The 23,853-nt window shown below is 41.1% G+C and overlaps 1 protein-coding gene across 15 annotated transcripts in view; it reads right to left on the bottom strand.

Annotated features, from left to right (window-relative positions):
* NEO1 (neogenin 1) overlaps positions 1-23,853 on the bottom strand; it is a 265,604-nt gene that overhangs the window by 10,968 nt on the left and 230,783 nt on the right. For 2 of the 15 annotated variants that reach the window (XM_045395695.2, XM_045395698.2), the window contains exons 17-26: positions 23,604-23,827; positions 23,382-23,520; positions 21,285-21,392; positions 19,848-20,042; positions 19,125-19,157; positions 15,677-15,745; positions 11,051-11,198; positions 5,621-5,859; positions 4,927-5,019; positions 605-763 (exon numbers count right to left, since the gene is read on the bottom strand). In XM_045395695.2, coding sequence (XP_045251630.2) covers positions 605-763; positions 4,927-5,019; positions 5,621-5,859; positions 11,051-11,198; positions 15,677-15,745; positions 19,125-19,157; positions 19,848-20,042; positions 21,285-21,392; positions 23,382-23,520; positions 23,604-23,827 — 1,407 coding nt within the window. The remainder of the gene's footprint in view (positions 1-604; positions 764-4,926; positions 5,020-5,620; positions 5,860-11,050; positions 11,199-15,676; positions 15,746-19,124; positions 19,158-19,847; positions 20,043-21,284; positions 21,393-23,381; positions 23,521-23,603; positions 23,828-23,853) is intronic. The other 13 variants (XM_045395697.2, XM_073996273.1, XM_045395702.2 and 10 more) reach the window with 7 other exon arrangements.

The following is a 23,853-nucleotide window of genomic DNA, read 5'->3' as shown; positions in this document are numbered from 1 at the left end:
ATTGTTATGCTAATTTCCTGTTTCTGCAGAGAGGATCTATTCCTGGGCATCCCTTCCTAATTTTAATAATCCTGAGGTTTACATCAGGCACCCTGTGGTTTACAATACACACAACTCCACGTGGCTGGTGGCCCCACTGCCCCTTGGATGTTGTTTGCACTTTGGTCCACGGTGGAAGTAACCTGTATGTAACAGTTAACCTTTGGACCTACCCAACGTTAGGGTGACTGCCAGGCAAAGGCAACCACGAGTGTCTGAAATCACCCAGGATGAGTTTTCCTTTCAAATTAGAGGATTAAAAGAAATAAAGAAATTGGAAAAAAGGACTGAGTTAAAGTGTAATTTTATGGAACAAGGGATGCTTATGTGATTAGAGATACTGTTTTTACTAAAAGGAAGCTTTGCACTGAATGTTTAAAACTTAAGTAGAAATATGGGGTGAATTTTACAGAAATAAATTTAAGTCAGTCACAGAAATGTTATGCTAAGTAAATAAAATAGAAAAATTCCAAATCCCTCTTCTAAGTAGGGCAAGCCCTTCCCCATTTCCGCTTGCTGACTCCTTTGGAATGGTTTCCATCTGGGCTTGATCCTCATCTCTCACCTGTGGAATTGGCCCTGTCTGAAAGGGACATGGATGTGCCAATGGGCCATGGGCTGCCCGGGTGGTAGAGATGACTGCGAGCTGGAGAAGCGAGGCTGCTGGAGTGGAAATGATGGTGAGGGTGATCGAGGGAATGGATGGGATGGGCACTAATCACAGCTGTGAATGAACACAAGACAGAGAAATGCTTAACACGCTTGCACAAACACACACAAATCACAGTTCAAGAGCAAAGTCACCCCCTTCCCATCTCCCATATAGTCCAACCACTCCCTTGGGTTTTTGGTGGCAGCTGGCTAGATCTGGTCAATTAGCCATTGATTTTTACATTTGTTTTTTAAAAATGAACATACTCTTTTGCATATGTCTACATACGTATAGAAAAAAAGGTCTGAGGAATACATACTAAAATGTTAACAGTGATTATCTTGCAGGGAAGAGTGGTCAGGATTAAAATAATATTTTTCTTTTGGCTTATCTGTATTTTCCAATTCTACTATAATAAACATGGATTACATGAGTTATTACAAATATCTATTTGAATATGTCACAAAATATAAATCCATAAGCCAACGCATAAATTGAGTTTCTATTTTGCCCTGTTAAAAAGGATAGAAAGAAGTCCCTTCTTTTTCGAGTATATTCCTAATTCATTCTGCCTTTGTTAAACCTGCTGAATTAAGCATTTAATGGGTATTTAGGCCAAATAAATAAGTAGCTGCTTAATCAGCTTTCATGTCTTAAAATAAATGCAAATGGAATTGAACTCTGATGGTCCCATCTAGTACTAAAAGCATGAATCACTGGCCGATGGCACCATCTTTTACTGCTTCTAGTCTGGGGACTCAGCCATACCCATCTGCATTTAGGAGAATAAATGGCTTTTTCCTTCTCACACTGGTTAAGGATTCAATTAACTGTGTTTAGCTAAAGAATCTGAAATTTCCACACATATTTCACATATTACTTTCTATGAAGACAGAGATTCCATGTACAACTTTCTACGAGGCTTCATTATCCATCTGAGATGGAAACAGATAAAATTAGAAGACCAGAGTCTTGGAATAAACTTTTCTGAGGAACTCCCTCGGAGTGGTTGTAGAAATGGTGCTTTTAAGGTCAAGATAACCAGCTCTACCCCCACCAAACAGGCAAATAGGCCAAAGCTTACTAGCAATACAGGGAATCTTTTTTTCTCTAAACAAAGGCTTCGTGAACTTAATAATACAACTTACTTCACACTTAGTGGCCTACTGAAATGTCTTCTGTCCCCAGGGATCTCCCTAAAGTCTTTGTGGGGCTATTTAACATTACTCTGCTAAAGAGAAATCCTGCTCAACAAAACGGATGCCTTTACTTTCCAGCTATCCCTTGTCCTGGCCACATGCAAGCAAGCAGGTGGCATGACTGGGACCCCTGAGCACTGCTGCCCCTTCCTTCCCTCTCAAGGCCTGAGAACAGAAAAGGGGCTTTTCCTCAGGTGCTGCTCTTGGGGACCAGAGGCTCCAGGTTGTGCCTGGGAATAAAACACAACACAGGAAAGCTGCCTGAGGAGGGCTCTTGAGGTAACTGGGGAGTCGGCAACTCCTCTAGGGGAAGACAGGTAGTTTTTAGAAGTGGGTGCTTCAGACTCAGTGTTTTCCAGAATTCAGGCTGGGGTAGGGGGAATAAACCCGATTTTTACCTAGGAAAGTACAATTTGAGAGCATTTTAGAACTCTCACAAAGGAAAAACAAAATGGACTTTTTTCCCTTTATAAGGCATTTCCAGTCTTTCTAGGTAAGTAAAAAAAATAAAGCAGTGTGAATGTGCTTGCCTAGGATATAGTAGGAAATCAGCAGCTTGTTAGCTGACTCTGAACTTGATACTTTGGTGCATGGCCCTGGATGGAGCCATGTCCCGGCACCAGCAAGCCCTTCCTGGCACTGCTCAGTCATTTAAGACCAGGGTAGGTGGGTGGTGGGTACATGGCTCCCGCATCATTCCAGGGTCTAGAGCTCAGGGAATACCAGCTTGTGAAACAGAACTGTAGTCATGTGGGTTTTAAAAACAGTATCTGAAAACCTAAACACCATAAGTGGATCTTACGGTTGCAGGTTTTTGAAAGATTCCACTTACCCACCCAACTGTTAAGGCACAAATTAAATAATATTGTATATTGGTGCAAATTCCTTCCCCAACATAAAAAAAAAAGAAGAATGGTATCAACTGGACAACAGATCTTTTTTACTTAACATATTTAAAAGTAAAATACATCTAGAAATAAAGATAGCAAAATTTTAAAAGTTTTCAAAATAAGCCAGTTCAGGTAGGAACTGAAGTCTTATACAAAACAAACAAATAAGCAGTAGTGCTAGCATCTTCTTGATCAATCAGAAGCAACTAGAATGGATTAATTTACTCTTCTTGGGCATTTGTATCTTTAAACCTGGGAACCCCATCCAGGGCACCTCTTATAAGAGGGAAACCAGATTTTCCCCCGCGTGCTTCCAAGTCCAGGCCTTTCTTTCCATCAAGGACCACAAGCATAAGCTACTCTGAGCTGAAATTACCTATTAACAAATAAGGTGTTACTCTTTCAAAGACGATCTTTGTAATAATCTTACATGTTTGTGTATAGTGTTTGTGGGAGAGGGAATGGGTGTGCGGACATCCACATGCTTGGAGCTTCCACCAAGAGGTTGGGGATTTGAGGAACTTTTCCAAGTGCACGATGTCATGGTGCACCTCGTTGCATGTATGATATTCATGGCTATTATATCTCATCATTTGTTGACAGATGGCTGAGAATTCCCTCAACTGCAAGCCCCACTGTGCTAGCTAGTCTGAAAGGCTTCATTTCCTTGAAAACAGTGACAAGAGAGAGGACACAGTAGTTTGAAAGATTTGGTTTGTCCCACTGCTTTCTGGTTTAGTCATGATATTTAATTTATTTTGAATTTCAACTAGTATTAAAAGAGGCTCAGAAACCTTTATGCTTATCAAAGTGAGGCACGAATCAAGAATGAAAAATGTTGTTTAAAAAATTCCGGCTGGGTGGGCATGGTGGCTCATGCCTGTAATCCCAGCACTTTGGGTGGCTGAGTTGGGTGGATCACCTGAGGTCAGGAGTTTGAGACCAGACTGGCCAACACGGTGAAACCCTGTCTCTACAAAAAACTAGCCAGGTGTGGTGGTGAGTGCCTGTAATCACAGCTACTTGGGAGGGTTAATCTGGAGAATTGCTTGAACCCGGGAGGCAGAGGCTGCAACGAGCTGAAATCGTGCCACTGCACTCCAGCCTTGGCGACAGAGCAAGACTCTGACTCTGTCTCAAAAAAAAAAAAAAAAAAAAAAAAAAAAAAATTCCATACAATAAAACCTAAAGCTATTCTAAAATATAAAGTCTAATAATTTTATTTTTAAATTTTATTACTTTAATTTAGAGACTGGCTCTTGGCTCTGTTGCCCAAGCTGGAGTGCAAAGGTGCAAAATCATAGCTCACTGCAACCTTAAACCCTGGGATCAAGAAATCCTTCCATCTCAGCCTCCTGGGTAGCTGGGACTACAGGTTGTGTGCCACGATGCCTGGCTTTTTTTTTTTTTAATTTTTTTTTTTTTTGAGACCGAGTCTCACTCTGTCACCCTGGCTGGAGTGCAGCAGCACGCTCTTGGCTCACTGCAACTTCTGCTTCCCAGGTTCAGGAGATTCTCGTGCCTCAGCCACTTGAATAGCTGGGATTACAGACATGCACCACCACACCTGGCTAATTTTTGTCATGGCTAATTTTTATTTTTATTTTTTTTGGTAGAGATGGGGTCCCACTACAACATTGCCCGGGCTGGTCTAGAACTCCTGGCCTCCAGCAACCCTCCCACCTTGGTCTCCCAAAACACTAGGATTATAGGTGTGGGCCACCTTGCTTGGCCTTTAAATCTATTAATTAAAAAAATAAATTCCATAGGTGCTCATTAGCACTGGTATCAGGAAGCACAACGAAAACTTGTAACATCGGGCCATCCTTAGCCCTAGTCTGGAGGGAAGCTTTCCCATCTCTCCTATAGAGATACGATGCACTTTTAGGGAGACCTCCCTATTCCCGGGGATCTGGAGACATTGGCTTTTCAGCTTATTTACCATAAACATAACGACGCTAGCCTCAAGAATAATGTTTGTTGCAAAATATGGCAAGTGTTTGGTACTTCCTCCTTCAAGGTGTCAAAGCTTTGGTAGATTATCTTTGTGTTAGAATCCAGTGAAGTCAAAAAGATCATTCATAGTTGTTCCCCTACATGACTGAACAGATTGGTAGCACTGAGGAAAAGAGAAGCTTCTACTTACGCTGGGGTGGCTGGGAGTCAAAGGGCATCATCATTTTTGGTCTCATTCCCCGCCTTCCAGCCAGTGTAGACATGCTGTCCTCTGACTCATGCCCTAGATGTTAAATGTGGAGGTTAGTTACCAGCATGTGCCCTATGCCACTGAGCAGCCTCAACAGTGAAACATTTCTAGTAGGGGATTCAGAATTCACAACACAATGGGGACAAGACATTTCTGCAAGAAGTGAAATAAAGAGGAAAGTGATCATGAGAGCATCATAAGAGTTCCTGCTGAATCAATGTGGATGTCACAATGCTGCCCGCCACACTTCACAGAGTGTCTGAAAGAGCCTCCAGACAAAGAACGTTCTGAATACCACAATGCTAGCTGGAAGCCAGCTGAAGACACTGAATGAAATGCACAGACATGGGCTAGCTAGCAGCCTCAAATGCTTAAATATCACACTGCTGAAGCCTGATGAGAGACCTAAAAGATCTGCAAGATTGTCTCGTATGGGTGTGTACCTATACGAGTACCTCTCTCCCATAAGAAGCTAGCTATTCTTTATCATATGTTCCCAAATCTTATAACACACATTTCTCTAAATCTGATGTCATATAGGAATTGCCAAATGAAGGCAACCTCAGGGGGAAAATGATTTAAATGAAACCAGTCTCCTAACATTTGAGGAAAAAACCTACACTTAAAATGGTACCTCTGTATGAATTTCGCCTTTGATGGATATTGCTGTCCATGGAGTTGTCAACTGGTGTGATATCTTGAGAGTTGCGAGGAATTGGAGTATCAGTCATGATGGGGTTTGGGTCTGGAGACTTATCAATGGGTTTCAGCTCTAGTCTCTCATGATGGATCCAGAGATCTGGAGGTTTCACATCTTTGGAATTCCCTTTGTACTTATGAGAGCCATTCACTGATTTGCAGGCAGCTCGCTTCCTAGGCACGAAGTTAAGAGAAGCTTCTTAACTCATTTGAACATATTCGTCAAAAGGCTTGAGTGATTAAAACTGCCTTTCTGAGAGATGTTTCAAGCAAAGGCAAAAACTAAAAACATACCTCCTGCCCCCAACAATGACAACAACAACAAAAAGCTTGCTCCTGGGGAGAGTAAATGTATCTCTATTTTGTCCACACATATTTAGAGATACTTACCAGGGTTTTATGTTTGAATCCTGCCTTGTGACTACTTTTTTTGACTGTTAAAAGATTAAGATAGCATTTTTCATTACATAATCTCTAAACCAGAAGGTTCATCCACAAGTTTCCAATTAGAGCAATGTAGAAACATAACAATGGAGTAGAAGGAAAGTCTATGGCTTATAAACGAAGGAGGCAACAACCTTTTTTTTAATTTTTTTGAGATGGAGTTTTGCTCTTGTTGCCTAGGTTGGAGTGTAATGGTGCGATCTTGGCTCACTGCAACCTGGCCTCCTGGGTTCAAGCGATTCTCCTGCCACAGCTTCCCGAGTAGCTGGGATTACAGGCATCCGCCACCACGCCCAGCTAATTTTTGTGTTTTTAGTAGAGACAGGGTTTCACCATGTTGGCCAGGCTGTTCTCAAACTCCTGAACTCAGGTGATCCACCGCCTCGGTCTCCCAAAGTGCGGGGATTACAGGCGTGAGCCACTGCGCCTGGCCGGAACAACTTCGAAGACTGCTAAACTAGGACTACGAACGAGATGGAGTCAAGAATGGGGACAACAATGTCTACTCCTCTGTGTTTTAGCTTCTCCATTCACTCTCTTACTTACCCCTAATGAGGACATACTGGGTACCCAGTGTATGCCAGATCCTGTGCTAGACTGCTATGCCCTCAGAATTTTTGGTGAAGTGAGGAATACAGATGTTGAACTATTATTTTAAAATGTTCTGAGCTTACTGAAATGCCAAATGTTAGAGTAACTTCTTAAAAGTTGGACTTAAGCTAAACAGGAAAAACCTAGAGGAGGAAGCGACATTTAAACTAAGACCTAAAGGGAATAGAAAGTGCATTCCAGGTGATGAAATCAGCTTATGTCAAAACCCTAAAGCAGACGGCAATGCCCTGGTGGTACATTATAAGGATTTTAAGAAATCCTGAGTAGTGGGGACATAGTGAACCCTGCAGAGAATGATGTGAAATAATACTAGAAAGGTAGTCAGGGACCAGATCATACAGAGCTTTTAGGACAATGCTAAGAGTCTGAACTTCCCTTTGTGAGTAATGAGAAACCATTAAATGGTTTTAAGCAAGAGAGTAAGGAGATCACTTTTGAGTTAAAACTTTATACCAGCTATGATGTGAAGAATGGCCCTGTGGGGTTGGGGATAGAAGAGGAGACCAACTAGGATGCTACTGCAATCTCAGCCATAACTGATGGCATGGGACAGTGGGAGCAGAGGCAAGAGGCAGATTTGAAAGTTATTTGGGAGGCAGATATGACAGGTCTTGGTAAATAAATGGATGTAGGGTGAGGTGGGGTAAAGAAGAAAGAAGAGTACAGGATGATGTTAAGGTTTCTGGTTTAAGCCACTTAACATTGGGTTTAAAGCAGCAGAAGCGGGTTTGCCTGAAAAAATGATGAATTCTGCTCGGGGCGTGCTGATTTTGAAGTGTCTCTGAGACATTCAAGAAGAAATGTAGAAGAGAAAACTGGGTGTGCAAGTCTGATACTCAGAGGAGGGAAGCCTTGGCTGGAGACAGAAATACAAGAGCTGCTGGAATGCTGAAGCCATGGGAGCAGATGAGATCACCTGGGGAGAACAAAGAAGGAGAAGACAGTAAGTCCAGGCCCAGGCCCTGAGGAATGTCTGTATTTGATGGCTAGGTAGACAGGAGGGCCTATGAAAAAAAACAAAAACAAAACAAAACATGCTGTTATGGATACAAAAGAAGAACACGTTTCCAGAAGGAAGGAACAGCTGACTGTGAAATGTTGTTGAGAGACTAAGATGAGAACTGAAAAATGTTCTGTGGCTTTAGCAATATGGAAGTCACTGGTGACCTCCACAAAAGCAATTCTGGTGAAGTGGTAGGGGCAGAATAAAGATTAGAAAGGACTGATGCATGGGTAGGGAGTGAACAGACATAAGAGTATAAGCAAGTAATCAAGGAAATCTGTGGTGGAGAAGGCAGGTTTGTAAGCAGCTGGTGATAAGGACCATACAGGGGGTGGGAGTAGGGGTAAGGTTGTAATTATAATTATTCCTTAATTATAATTAAGAAGAAGTTAGAGCACACTTAAATACTGAAGAGGTGGCCAATAATGAGTAAGAGGTCAGCTATGCTGGAGAGAGGAATAATAGCAGGTAAAAGGTCTTAGAAAAATGGAGGACAATGAGATTCAGGGGGTAAAGGGTGGAACTGGCTTCAAACAGGGGAAGTACACTTAGGAGGGAAGAGGAAACTATGATCACCAATGTAGAAAGGTGTCAGATTTGATGGCGGTGTGCTGAGGTTGTTCTCATCTGACAGCTTCTGCCTTCTTCATGAAGGAGAAGCCCAGCTTATCTGTTGCCAGTCAAGGGCTAAGGCGGAATGTGCTGAGAACCAACGAGGGTTTAGATTCTCTAAGTGCTCTGTCAATTTTGAGGCTGTAAGACTCTGTAAGCAGCTACCATCTAAACGAACCTCAGGTATTACAGAGGAAGAAAAGTAGCCAGAAAAGCTCACTTATATTTTTCAACAGTCAATGGAATACTTGCAAAGCAGATACCTGGGGAAGTGGGGGAGGGGAAAACCCTGTGAAGATCTGATACGATGACTTTCGACAAAGGGACCCAAATCTGTAGGATGTGCCAATACACAGAATAGAGCCTATTACCAATTCATATTCTTACTTTCAATCTGAAGACTGAGTACCTTATTAAGGAGGCGCAGGCGGGCAGATCACCTGAGGTTAGGAGTTCGACACCAGCCTGGCCAACATGGTGAAACTCCGTCTCTACTAAAAATACAAAAATTAGCCGGGCATGGTGGTGCATGCCTGTAATCCCAGCTACTTGGGAGGCTGAGGCAGGAGAATCACTTGAATCCGGGAGGTGGCGGTTGCAGTGAGCTGAGATTGTTCCACTGCACTCCAGCCTGGGTGACAGACTGAAATCCTGTCTAAAAAAAAATTTACTTTGAAGTCCTCCAAAGCACTAAGGAATTGTCATTTTGGTTTTCAAATTCTTTTAATAAAAGAACAATAAATAAAGATCCCAATATTTCTAAAACTAGATATAAAATCAAGTTCATAAAGACAAGATAAATATGAAATGTCAAATAAAGAGGCTTGAAGAAAAGTTCTAGAGTAGAAAAATAAATGTAGTCTTTGAGGCTTTAAAAATAATAGTTTTCCACTACTAAAAGTAGATGGAGCCGGGCACAGTGGCTCATGCCTGTAATCCCAGCACTTTGGGAGGCTGAGGCAGGTGGATGATTTGAGGTCGGGAATTCGAGACCAGCCTGGCCAACATGGTGAAATCCCATGTCTACTTAAAAAATACAAAAGTTAGCCGGGCATGGTGGTGGGTGCCTGTAATCCCAGCTACTTGAGAGGCTGAGGCAGGAGAATTGCTTGAATCCAGGAGGCAAAGGTTGCAGTGAGCCGAGAACGTGCCACTGCACTCCAGCCTGGGCAACGAGAGACACCATCTCAAAAGAAAAAAAAAAAAAGGAAGAGTTGTAAGAGGCAGTGGTCAGAAAGATTATAAAAGAAGCCTCCATTTTCTTGGAAAAATGATACAGTACAAGCTATGGAAAGCTATTTCATTTGGGCAAAAGAAAGAGAGATTTAAAATATCACATAACCTACAAAAAATGACATAAAGTCATTACCAGTAGCAGTTACAGGGTAGACTGTACTTGCCCTGTACAGGTACAGTGAAAATGAACAAATTTATAATTATTAAATACATGCATCCTTGCCTTGGGCAGATCAAGTCTAAATGGATAATCACATAAACATGAATTTCTCTTTCTCTAGTGGAGCAACACCCCCATCTTATGATCTTTCAAGGTATTGTAACTAAAGTCATTTTATTATCTATATTATGGTATTGCTATTAGGAATAATTCAGGAATCTCCTTTTTTTTCTATCTGTCTTGCTAACCAGATATTTGAGTTGAATGTAATTTAGGATCAAGGCTTCTTGCAAGTGTAGGAGTGTATGGTATCAGCAAGCGTTACATAACTGAGCTCCTTGCTATCTGCACTTAGACCATTAGCCACAACCCTCAAAATCCCAGAGGAGTTCACGGCTAGCAGACATCTAGTCTCTCTGAGAAACGGATAAATTAATTATCAATGATCCTTTCCTGTTCATTAAAGCAACCCCACTCCCACCCCCACCCTCCACACTTGGTAGCACTTCTTTAGAAATATTCTTAAACTTAGATTTAGAATGACAGGCCTACGGTCTTCTTCCACCTAGGCTGGCATTTGTGCTGTGATACAGCCTGTGAGAATGCCCACAGACTCCTGGACATTGGGTTCACCGCGGGCATGTACAGACGGTATTCCAAAGGGGTGACCAGCAATGCCAGACACTTTCCACTTTCCTCACCACATCTATTCTCTAGTTGGCTCTGTGACCCGAGAGGTTGAGCTAAATTAACTACATCTACTTGGCAATCCTGCTGGGTTTCCTGGCTTCTAGCTGGGTATAGCTAATACTAGGCACTGGCAAGAGGCTGGAGGGTAGGTGGAGGGTAGGTGTTTCTTTTCCTGCCACTGTCTGCTGGGAGGAGTCTGGCAACAGCTGCATGCCTCTAGCACTCACCTTGCTCTTGTCAGGAAGCCCTCTCCTACTGCTTCAGATCTCTGAAAACAGCTCTCTCCTCTTGCCCTTTCAGGCCCAAGGATGATGGTGTCTTATCATAGCTGCTAGCCTCTGAATATCCCTGCCTAGTTTTCCCTAACCCCACCTATGACTTTGTAAATCACCTCTTTTGAAATACTTTTAAATGTGCCACGTCTTTTCTGCCAGGACACTGACTGATACATGTAAGAGGAACCACTTCCCATTTTCTTTTAAAATATCTGAAATTCCTTTTCATGTATTTTTGTGCCTTAACTTTGTGTACCACTCCATATACAGAAGTCACATGGAAGCAAAAGATCAGATGCCAAAAATCTAAGGGGTGCATTTGGGGCTTCTTACTTTTTCTGGTGAGAGGTGGTACGACGGGTGCAAAAGACAGCGATAATCACAACCACCACGATGGTGATGACGCCAACAGAAACAATTATGACCAGCAGCATATTACTGTCCAGAGGAGAGGTGGGGCTCCCATGAGGGCTGTTACTGCCTGCAGAGAGAGAAATGGTATATGTGTTAGTGTTAGAGAATTTAAAACTTGCATACTATCAAGCTACAGAACCATTAATATCTCACTTGAACTTCTTGATCATTGCTCTGCCTCATATAAAAGTGCTGCGTGAACATGGCTTTCTCCTCTAGATGATGAGCTCCTAGACAGCTAAGAGTCTGTCCTGTGAACAGTGCTCAGGACAGAGCCTGCTCAAAGACAGTGCTTAATTAAAGCTTCTCAAATTGTACTGAACATTCAAGAGCTTTCAAAGGTTAAGATATACTTAGACAGATAAAGAGTCTTGCCTCTCTGGTGTCTCATGTGATACATAAACTCGTCTTGTAAAGCACCACTTATAAATCATTTAGTTTTCTGGTTTTCAAAACCATTTAAAAATGTTCATTCATACAAAGCAAAAGTTTTCCCCAGCAGACAGATATCTGAGATTATAAAAATTACATGAAAAGTAAAGTCTGTTTTTATAGATACACAGCCTATGCAGAGTTAATTCTCTTGTTCAACTTCAAGAAACAGTAGGTCTGAAGTATGCCTTAATTTGACAAATACTGAATGGTTACCATGTGTCAGTCATTGCTCTAGGTACTAAGGGTGCAATGGTGAACAACAAAGATGTGAATGTTTGGTGGGGGAATGGGACAAACGACAAATATGAAATTATTAGTTAATAACAAATGGTGTGAAAAAAAGACAATGAGGGGATATGATACAGAGTGTCTGGGTAGCTAATTTAGATTGAGTGGTTAGAAAAAGCTTCTCTGAGAAGATGGCATTTAGTCGAGATCTGAATAAGAAAGATCCTATCATACAAGGGGAAGGACCGTGAGGCAGGAACAAGCTCTTATCAAAGAAGAGAAATGCAGCCAGTGTTTAAGCAAAGAGATGCAAGTCAGAAGGAAGTGAGGAGGAAAAAGGGGATGAGGCTGGAAAAGTTGCAGAGGCTGGACCATTTAGGACCCCCTTTTTTTTTTGAGATAGAATCTCACTCTGTCACCCAGATTTCCTGAAGAAGGAAATTGAGATTTTCTTTTCCTTTTCCTATTATTGTTATTGCTGAAAGGATGAGGTCTAGGCTTTGTAATCTAGCTCTAAGTCTTGCTGTCTTCCATTTCTTGAAGCACGTTTCTTTGCTTCCCTACTCATTATTAAGTTATATATGCTCATATTATAAAATGTGGCAAATCCCACTACACATGTCTAACCACCAGAGATATCTGATGTCTTTCCTTCTAGCTACTCTCTCTCTCTCTTAACTTTCTAACAATCAGAGGTGTACAATAATGGGATGAGCTGCCTTGCCAAGTAATGAGTGTTTAGTTATTGGAAGTACTTAAGAGGCATCCTGCCAGCGTGGGATGCTGTGGAAGAAATTCCTACCATCAAAGTATGGCCTGGAATGTGTGTTCAAAAAAAAAAATCTCTTGGCTGGGCGCAGTGGCTCACGCCTGTAATCTCAGCACTTTGGGAGGCCGAGGTGGGTGGATCACGAGGTCAGGAGAGAGACTATCTTGGCTAACATGGTGAAACCCCGTCTCTACTAAAAAACACAAAACATTAGCCAGGTACGGCGGCGGGCGCTGTAGTCCCAGCTACTCGGGAGCGAATGGTGTGAACCCGGGAGGCGGAGCTTACAGTAAGCCAAGATCACACCACTGCACTCCAGCCTGGGCGACAGAGTGAGACTGTCTAGGTGGAAAACAAAAACAAACAAACAAAATAAATAAATCTCCTGAAGTGGTTCTCCTAACAATCTGGCTTATAAATTTATGTTCTAATCCAAACTTACACTCATTGTGGGAATCCCTTCCACAACGCCAGATTAACTGACCCTCCAACTTTGCTTCTTTGATTTTATAGACTATATCTAAGTACAGTGCTAAATCTGGGGCTGACTTACAAGGGATTAAGAGCTTATTCTACATTTGGCTCAATCACTTTTATCTTTCATTTATGAGAAAAAGGTAAACAGACAATTTAAACTGTACATACTGACCTTCAATAAAACAACATTTTTATATTTGGGAAAGACCATCGTACTGGGGCCACTAAAATGGACCATACTGTTCATATTAGAGTAGGGTTTCCATAACACTGTCATTAACAGCAGTGCTGAACTACAGGGTTGGGTATTTGGTAGGGCAGGCATTGCAAATTAGAGGCTGGGGAGCTGAAGTATGGGAGGCAGGCAGAGGCGGAGGTGTTTCTTTCCTGCATTTAACTGACAAATTCTCATTTAATCACATCTGACCTCTAACGTGTGAGCTGGACAAAAGCTTTCTTCCAAGATACAGCAAGAGTGAGCTGCCAAAGAACAGTCCTACCAGGGACAATATATATGCCATTTCTTTATGCCTCATCTGGACTACTGTTTTTTTATTTATTTCTTTTTTTTTGGGGGGGACGGAATCTCACTCTGTCGCCCAGGCTGGAGTGCAGTGGCATAACCACAACCTCAGCTCACTGCAACCTCCGCCTCCTGGGTTCAAGTGATTCTCCTGCCTCAGCCTCCTGAGCATCTGGGATTACAGGTGCATGCCACCATGCCTGGCCTGTAACAGCTTCCTAACCCCTCTTCCCTGACTTTATACTCTTAGCCCCCAACTTATTCTTCACTGTTATCAGAGTAGTAATAGTTGACAATAAAACATGGATGTTATAGAGTACCAGTCACGTCAGATATTTCACATGTTATTTGTAGGATAAAGCTCTTATTTCTTAACACTGGTACTTGAGTTTTTGACAGGCTGATTCTAACCTGCACTTTCAAGTCAATCTCCACCCTGTCTCTATGCAGTGTGACTCCTGGGGAGAGCAGGCTGTTTTATTAGCATACTGCCATGCCTCTGCACATGCTGATACTGCTTCCTGGAATGTTCATTCCCTTTCTTGACATTTAGCAATCTTCTAGCATCCTTGAAGATCCGGGTTAGACGGCACCTCTTCTTGGAAGCTTTCCCTTTATCAGGTAGTTTGTTACTCACTCCTCTTGCTCCCACAGCTTGTCACATACAGCCTGCATCTTTAAAAATGTGCATGCGGGCCCTGGGCGTGGTGGCTCCTGCCTATAATCTCAGCACTTTGGGAGGCCGAGGTGGGTGGATCACCTGAGATCAGGAGATCAAGACTAGCCTGGCCAACATGGTGAAAACCCATCTCTACTAAAAACACAAAAATCAGCGGGGCATGGTGGCGGGTGCCTGTAATCCCAGCTACTCGGGAGGCTGAGGCAGGAGAATCACTTGAACCCAGGAGGCGGAGGTTGCAGTGAACCGAGATCATGCCACTGCACTCCAGCCTAGGCAACAGAGCAAGACTCCATCTCAAAAAAAACAAAAACCAAAAAAACCAAAAAAAAACATGCCATGCATGAGTGAATACATAAATGAAAGAAAGACAAAGGAGTAATTACTTTCCCCACAGCCTTAAAAATTACACGGTGGACACAATATAAATGCCACATATGCACGGAGAAGAAGAAACTCATAAACAGAGTCCTGGAACCTGGAACATAATTATTTCTGGAAGGATATACATTTGTCTGGTTCTTTTAAGGCTCATTTCATTAAAGTCTGGGCAGTTCCACTTCTGATGTAAGTAGATAGCTGGAGACTAAGACATCATTGTATTCCTACAATTAGAATATAAGTTATTAGAGGACAGGTGTTTTTCTCATATGTCTCTTTCTTCCATATGTGAAGAGACACTAAGAGTCATTCCTAGTAGGTTTCCACATCTGGTATAGGACCCACTGCTTTTTTAGGTTGAATGCGACAGTGGGAAAAGCACAACCTGAAATGAGAAGCCCTGGGTTTCGATCCTAGGACTGCCATAATTAGCGGGTGGCCTCAGGCACATTACTTCTCCATTCAGTTTCTGAATGTATTAAATGGGAATAATGGTATCTGTTCTCCCTGCTTCACTGTGTTGTAAGAATCAATTGTGACTTCATGTGTGAAAGCAGCTTATACATGTTGAAGTTCTGTAAAGATGGGGGTGTCACCATCAAATTAGAAGACACCAGCTCTCAGGATGGCTAGGAGAGTGGAAGAATTTTCTAGAATTACTAAACTAAAAACATTGCAGTAAGTAGTTGTATTGCAAAAACTCAATGATTCTAAAAGCATTTGTTTGGTTTGTTTTGGATAGTGGGTAATCCTACTAGAGGGTTTATTTTTGAAAGCAAAATTCTAACTCTTTTCTAGAGGCAGTAGGCAACAGGAAGAACAAATTGTTTAGGAATTAATCTTAAGTTGGATAACTGGGGAAACAATTTTATTTATGGGTCCTACAACGCATGGGCTTGGAGTAATTTGGCAAACACTTAGATCTAGTAGTAAAAGAAAATAGGTTAATATGCTACAACCCACCATACATAAGCTATAAAAGACATTTCAAAAATTTAAGCAAAACTGCTTCATGTCCATAGTAAGGAAAAAACATCATGGGAAGGGCTTTACCACTCATTGGAGGTTTGTAGTCGGATCCTAGGTCTGGCAGCCGGCTTCCTTTCCCTCCAGACCCTGAGGCTAAAGGAGAAGAAATCATGTCAATAATGACCCCACACATTTGGCGTGACAGTCCACTTCATAGCTAGTGAGTGTTTTAAACAAAAAACACAATTTTTAGTCTATTCTGTCCATGAGAAAATAAAGTAGCACATAAATCATGGGAATCTATAGTCTACGTGTGGAAAGCAAACTAAGGTAGAGTTTTCTATGCAATGAGGCATCTGAAAGACTGACACCCTTGTCTCACAGCTGTGAGCTGACTGTCACTGCTGTTTAGAAGCTGGGACAGCAGGTGCTATTCCTTTAGCTTGGGAAACAGTTCCCAAAGGACTGCTCAGAGGACTTACAGCAAAAGTAGCTTCTCCTAGAAAAGGAACCAAGGGGACTAATTAGGTCAATGTCTACATTAAAGAACTATACTCTTCCAAGGGACCTGGCTATGTGGATACCTAGCAGGTATTAGTATTGTTTAGATTCTTTTCTCAAATTACAAAGTTGTCCTTCTGAATATAAAGTTACCCTAAGCAGGAGCAGGAAGGTAAATGGAAGTTCAAATCAGGTTCTCAGTTCCTGCTCAGTCACCTACATTCAGGAGTGAAAAAAACAGTCTTCCTCCTAGTTGCTCAAAAAGACACTGTCTCCTAATCCATCATCAGGGAACATACTAAGTGAGGCTGCTGACCTCAGGCATAGGACCACCCTAGAAGCAGGCCTCAGAAAGTGCAAATATCAGTTTTTTTTAAAATGTTTATACTTGGTCTTGAATTTTGCTCTTCACATTTATAGGAAAAGCTGCTTGAGAAAAGCAAATACAAGGACCTTTTTCCAATAAAGCTCTAAGGTTTATACCCAGAAAGCAATATCATACTTCTTCTGAAAAGAGGTCTGAAAGAATTGCAAAGTAAAAGCTGTTTTATGAAGTTAACTAAGAGGCTAATACAGCACATTGTTTAATAGACTGACTGCACTTGCATATTGCCTCCATCATATACAACTGTTTGACTTTGGGCAAGTTGTTTATTCTTTTTGGGCCTCAGTTTTCTCATTGTAACAGAGGGACAATAATGGTATCCACTTCACAAAGCTGTTGTGAGGATTAAATGGAAATTTAATCCCACAAAATATTTTTAATACTGCCTGACACATAGTAAATGTTCCATAAATGTTAACTACTCCTATTACAAGCATAAAAAATCTTCAGGAAAGAGTATAATCTTCCCTTTACAGAGGCAGAGAGCATGAAGCTTCAAAAAACACTTATAAATGAAGAGTTATTTCTACAAATAAAGCCTTACTAGAAATGTATAAACTAGGTGTTTCTGTAAAACATTAGAGCTAATGTCAAATACTTCTATAAATTATCAGGAGATATATATACACACACACACACACACATATATATATATATAATGTATTTGATGAAATGAAAAAAATTAAAATCTGAAGTTTGTGTATGCAGTTCATCTAAGAGAATAAATCGAGTGACTAAAACAATGCCACGCTTCCAGAAGCTGAAAACCTACCAAGAGAAGCTAACAGGAGTTCTTTTGGTAGGTTTTCAGTTTCTGGAAGCGTAACACTGTTCTATGCTATGGGCATATTCTAGAATTTACTCCCAGTCCCTGGCCCTTTTTCCATTGTCCACACATATTACTTTATCTCCTTACTTCTAATGCCATCATTTCTCCCAAATGACACACACCATATATTAAGAGTCCAGTTGTTCCTCATATGCTTTTCACTATGACAAAGTCTAGCTGGTGGAGATGGCTTAGCACCTGCAAGGCTCTTCAGGTTTAAGTGTACTTAGCTGACAGACAGGCTACATTTAAGCCAAACTATCCAGAGCATTGTATTATGTACATAATTGTCAAAGAACACCATTGCTAACAAACTGGATGGTTTATATTCCTATATTTCCTAACATTGTTTCTCTTGAATGTAAACTATGAACAAGAAATTCCAAGGATGAACCAAGCACCAAAAACATCAATGAGTAAAGAATTTTAAATACCAGAGGTGTCATGCAGCTAAGAATGGCACTCTGGCTATGGAGTCAAGTGAGAAAACAATGAGCCCATTTATATTCTGTGCATATATATATTATGGGTATTTTTATATTCCTGCACTTTCACACAACAGAAAGTATGTTTGCAGTTTCTCCAACATACAGCAAAAGACTCACTGAATGCAAACACGTTTCCAAAGTGTTTTGGAAAACTCAATACTGCAAGTTCTGACTCTTCCTTGCCATTAGCCAAGATCCAAATACCCTGCATTTCTAATAACTACTTTTAAACCAATAGAGCAATCGTTAAATTTACTTTTAATGTTCATTCTCAGTATGGAAAACATACTAGCATTAGCTGACTTCCTAAAGATAAAAATCACAAAGTATAGTTATCCCTCCACCATGGCGATTACAGTGGAAAGACAACTGACAGATGGTTTCAAGAATGGTGACATGGAGGCCCCTGTTTCCTAAGTCCGCATTTCAATTATTACTATTATTTTATTTACTTTTTTTGAGACAGGGTCTCACTCTGTTGCCTAGTGCAGTGGTGTGATCATGACTCACTGCAGCCTCTACCTCCCAGGCTCAGACAATCCTCCCACCTCAGCCTCCGGAGTAGCTGGGACTATAAGTGCACACCACCATGCTCGGCTAACTTTTTTTTTCCTATTTTTTGTAGAGAGGGGGTCTCACTTTGTTGCCCAGGCTAGTCTTGAACTCCTGGGTTCAAATGATCCTCCCACCTTGGCCTCCCAAAGTGCTGGGATTACAGGCATGAGCCACCGTACCCGGCCTAAGTTTTCATTTCAAATAGTTTCGATCTTCTTTTAATATGATAAGACATATTTAAGGGGAGAAATGAAAAAAGAGCTCTGAATTAAGTTTATGGTAACAGAATAAACAAAGCAGTAATTTAATCACAGAGAATCATAACATTTAGTGAGGTAAATCTGTGGGTTCTTTGTGGGAAGAGGAAAATAGGGTATTCACTGAATGTGATACAACTTTCCACTTAAAGACACTAATAAAATTCTAGACGCTACAAATATGAACAATTGGTATGATCGGTCTAATTATGACTCAAATGCCTATCGTTGTTACAGAACTTAGCACAAAAGATGATCTCATCCACACTTAAGACCAATCTCCTACAGCTGCAGGACCCAGTTTATTGACTCAGTTTTCTTCTGCCTGCCTAGTTAGCTTCTACACAAATTCCCCAGCTTTTCAGAACATGGACTCAACTCTACTTTGGCCAATAAATGTGTGGCTTTTAATACATGGTGCTGATTTTTCAGGAAAAACAAAAAACAAAAAACAAAAAAAAGCTAATAATAGGTCATAAAAGAAAGGAAAGAAAAGAGAGGCCATCTACTCATTTACCTTGATCATTAGGCATTTTATCAGAGGAGTCCGCTAACAGGCCAAGCACAGGGGAAGAAAAAACAAGAGCAAGGATCACAAGCTTTGAAGATGGGACAGGCAGAACTTTTTAAAGGAAAAAAATTAAAACCCCCACAAACTTCCAAACAAACTGAATCTTGACTTTAGTACTAACAGAAATTAAATTCACACAGGGCTTCCATAATTCCTTAGATTCAGTCCCCAGTTAAATTTTATTAGCCTAAGCTCACTTGGTTCAATGCTTTTATCTTCATTTTCTTCTCTAGGGTTTTATTTAAAAGGCCCTTTTTAGTCTCTTTTTCTCTATAAGGTCCACAAATAAGTCTTTCAGGTTAACAGCCTGCATGAGTTGAACCATCCATCACAAGAACACACTATTATTTCTCTATATGGGAACCAAAAGAATCACATCTGATCTGATTGGTAAAAACTTTTAGATCACTGCAATTCATCTGCCCCAAATAGCCTGGAGCCAATGTCCTCTTTTACATGATATGTTTAGGCTGGTAACCCGGGGAACACTGATTTGGTGGTCAATGAGTAGGTGAGGAATCATTCTGGGATAAATCTTCATACCATGGCTCACAAGCTCATCATTAAGACTTCATATGTTATCCACAGACTCTATATGCTCAAGTGATAGTGTCAGCATAGCCCCACTAAAGAGACACACAACAAAACCCTCAGCCTGGGGAGCATTACCTTTAGGTGTTCTGAATTGGACAGCTTCAGACATGGGTCCCATGCCCTTTGAGTTCCGTGCCTGGATTTTGAAGTAGTATGGTGTGTCAAGAGTTAACTCTTGTATCTGGTGAGTCAGTCTGTTTCCCACAACAGGCTCTATAACCCAGTCATGTATCTCTGCATTCACATCTGTACTGTAATATATGATGTAACCTGTCCAAAGGAGTTAATGGGAAAAGAAATATCATTCCTGCTTTTCCTTTTGCATTCAGTAAATCAATAAGCACCTATTATATCAAATGCATATTATAGCATAATATTTGAATAGTAAACCCTCAAGGGTCTACAATTAAAATAATGCAGTTTTGAAAACCAGGAATTGCCTGACAGGCTGTTTTAGCTCTCACCAATGTGATCTCCTAGGAACTCCTCGGCAGAGTCACAATGAACTGTCACCTGATACTTCCACCAGGTGGCACTTAATCCCCACATTGAGAAGGGAAGCGTCACAACCATGAGTCTATCTTACCCACAGCAAAAGGGCACTGCGCTGTTGCTGGTTTTAAAAGACAAAGTAAAATGTGATCCAAGTCAAGTCATGATTCATTCTTTCACAAAAGAGGCAAAGTCAAAACCTAAAAAATGACATAAAGACCAGGGTGTACAGAAAGAGACTCCTACTGAAAGCAAGAAGCAGGGCAGTGCTAAGAAACACTTTCCATTTCCTTAGGCCACCTATTCATACAAAGGAACTTTAGGGCACACCCCAGTTCCTCAGCACACACCTACATGGGGCAGAGGCACCAAAGGAAGTAGAAGCAGCTGAACCCCATCAGGCTTCCCTCCCTGATAAGGCTGAGGAAAGCAGAGTGTCCCCTCTAATGTGGAAGGCTTTCCTCTGCAAGTACAAGGAAAAAATTCCAGGTCCCTACAAAGGCCTAGGCCAGTTCACACTTTTAACTCTAATTATAAGAGCACAGGTACTTGAAGTAGCAGGTCTTGGGGGGTGGGGAAAAGGAATTCAATATCTAATTTTTTTTTTTTTTTTGGTGGCTTCAGGGTATAAGAGCAGAATCTCTGTTTATTGGGTATTACTCTATAGAACCAGGGAGGGGGTATATAATTCTGAAGCTGTCCATCTAGGCAGAGACAGAGAAGAACAGCTTTCCTGAGGAAAATAAATGTCTACGAAGTCCCACTATAGCCAAAGGCTGTCTTGTGCCTCCCATCCCCAACTGCAGTCAGAACCACCAACATGCGACCCATTTTATGCCGCTATGGGTAACCAGCACGACCTTGCTCCAATTTCAAGGACCATCGTGACTCACACCTTCCCATAAAATGACCAAGCCAGCTTTCAGACTCCTGCTTCTTCCAGCAACACTGTAGTCTCCTGGAATACTCCTGTCAGGCAGGAAGAGGGCACAAAGAAATGCACACTGGATTGCATCTTACCTGTAATTTTGCCATTGGCTTCGGAGGGAGGCTGCCAATTCACAATTATGGTCTTAGGTTTCCCCTCTTTACTCACAACAGTCACATCCTTGGGTGGAGAAGTTGGAACTACAAAATAACAATATTTTTAATAATTTCTGTCCATTTCAAATTAGTTCACTATTTCTTCAACCTTTTCCACTTGTAAGGCATAATAAAGGGCACAAGGCAATAAAGATAAAGCTTCCGGCTTCAAAGAAATCAGTCTATCAAAAGTTGCAATAAAAAGAAGAATATGCAGAGTACCAAAGAGGAAACACCATACTATGAAGATACAGAATTGGCATCTTGGCTGGGAGTCAGGGATAAACAGGATAATTAGGTGGGAAGTCAAGTGGCATCTGTACCAAGTACCTACTGTATACCAGGTAACGTACACATAGTATCTCACTTAATATTTGTAGAAAATCTGAAAGCAAGCAGTTATCACTATCTCTGCTTTATGGATCAGGACACCAAAAAATTAGAGAAGTTATGTAATTTGTTCAAGATGACTTTTTCCCTGTCACAATGGATTATTTTGTCAGAATATTTTAAATTGTATAACAGTTTTCTCTCTCATTTATAGTTGGCTCTCCAAACCAAATATAACTTTTTTTTTTTTGAGATGGAGTCTTGCTCTGTCATTCAGGCTGGAGTGCAGAGGCACAATCTTGGCTCACTGCAACCTTCACCTCCTGGGTTCCAGTGATTCTTGTGCCTCAGCCTACCAAGTAGTTGGGATTACAGGTGTGCACCACCACATCCGGCTAATTTTTGTATTTTTAGTAGAGATGGGGTTTCGCCATGTTAGCCAGGCTGGTCTCGAACTCTTGGCCTCAGGTGATCTGCCCGCCACAGCCTCCCACAGCACTGGGATTACAGGTGCAAGCCACCACTCCCGGCCCCAAATATAACTTTTAAAAGCCCTATTTCTTCAAAGAATAGATGATTTACAGATATTTTTCATTATGAGTTTATTCTGCAAACATACTGCCAACTATTGAGGTTACAGTTCTAAAATGAAGCCATTTGTTTATACAACAGGACAATATGTTTCTTGTGTTTCCATGTGATAGCTGAAAACTTTTAACATACTAGTAGGAAAATGAGCAAAGTAAGTACATCCTTAAATTTACTCAACTCTTCCTAAAATACTAGAATTCTCCTAGTATAAAATGTAAGGAAGCCTGGTGAAATGCAAATATCCTAAGGGAAAACACAATCTCAGTTGTTAGCTAATGGGTTGGGAGTGAAGTAAAAACATTTTCTTAAAATGGTTGGCAAAGAAAGCAAACTCAAGGTCTGTTTAAACTTTGATGCACTGTATTTCTAACTCTTCAAATCCAACCCTTTTCTCTGTACGAAGTCCAAAGAACTGTGCAGAAGACAAAAAGACACTGAGGCCAAGCCCAGTTTGTGGATTTATAACTCTATTTTTTTGTTATTTATATAGGAGAGAAAGAAATAGGAGGCCAAACTAGACGGATATTTGAAATGGTTATGCATATCCCTAGACTAGGAAAGCCCAGGGGGTAGCAGAAAGGCATGTCTAGAAGTCAGCAAAAACCAAACAGACTCTCAAACCCAGATAGCCTGTTCTCTCTTTAATTTGCTTAGTCATCTTTTCTCTCTCGTCTCCACTTACAAAGACCTTCAGGATTATTACAGTGGAAGATTTTATAAGACACTAATTTGCTTGCAAGCAAACTGCAGAGGCAGCTTTGGGGTCACCTAGCAAAGTGTTCAGGCTCCAAGCAAGCATGGCATTGGAACTGTTTGGTCAAGGGCAGGTCACTTCATCTTATCTATCTCAGTTTACCAGTAAAGCAGGATTAATGGCAATAATCCCTTACATCTACCCAGTGCTTTGTAATTTATCTGTTTTCCCTGTAGAATCCTGTTATTTGCTAATGTTCTTGCTCAGTAATTAAAAAAAAATAACTCATCAGCTGAAATAGCAAACACTGAATTCCAAATGTAGTTGGTCACCGTGTTTTGTAAATATGTCAATTCATGCACTCAATTCTTTCCTTGGGAAGTAAAAGCAGCCATGTGACATGGCTTCCGACAACATACCTAATTCAAAGGTGGTCCCATGTGCTGTCATACTCCATGTGCTTGATCTTCGACCTTTGGTCACCATCACAGAGAATTCATAGAGTGTATTCGGTTTTAAACCAGTCACCAAATAACTCAAAGTGGTTGCATTTGCATTCTGAAAAAAACATGAATTGAGAACTTTAAAATTAGAAAACATCAATGATTAGCTTTTTTTGGCCAAGGCAAATGTGTCAGTACCTTGTACTTGGTGTTTGCTGGGATGTTGGTTTTCCATCGGACGGTGTAGTATCGGGAGTCTGTAATCTTCTGGTGCTTGGGCAGTGAGTTGTCTGCCCACGTAATCCTTATGGTGTCATGACTCAGAATGGAAGCCTGAACTCCCACTGGTGGCATCATGGGAGTGGGATCTGGCACTGGAGTGTATGGAGCATTAATAACAAATAAATCAACTTCAGAAGTGTCTGAGCAGAAAATAATTTAAAAAGGG

Source organism: Macaca fascicularis, chromosome 7 (genome assembly GCF_037993035.2).
Source record: "Macaca fascicularis isolate 582-1 chromosome 7, T2T-MFA8v1.1".
Taxonomy (NCBI): Eukaryota; Metazoa; Chordata; class Mammalia; order Primates; family Cercopithecidae; genus Macaca; species Macaca fascicularis.
This window is presented reverse-complemented; position numbering and strand designations above follow the sequence as displayed.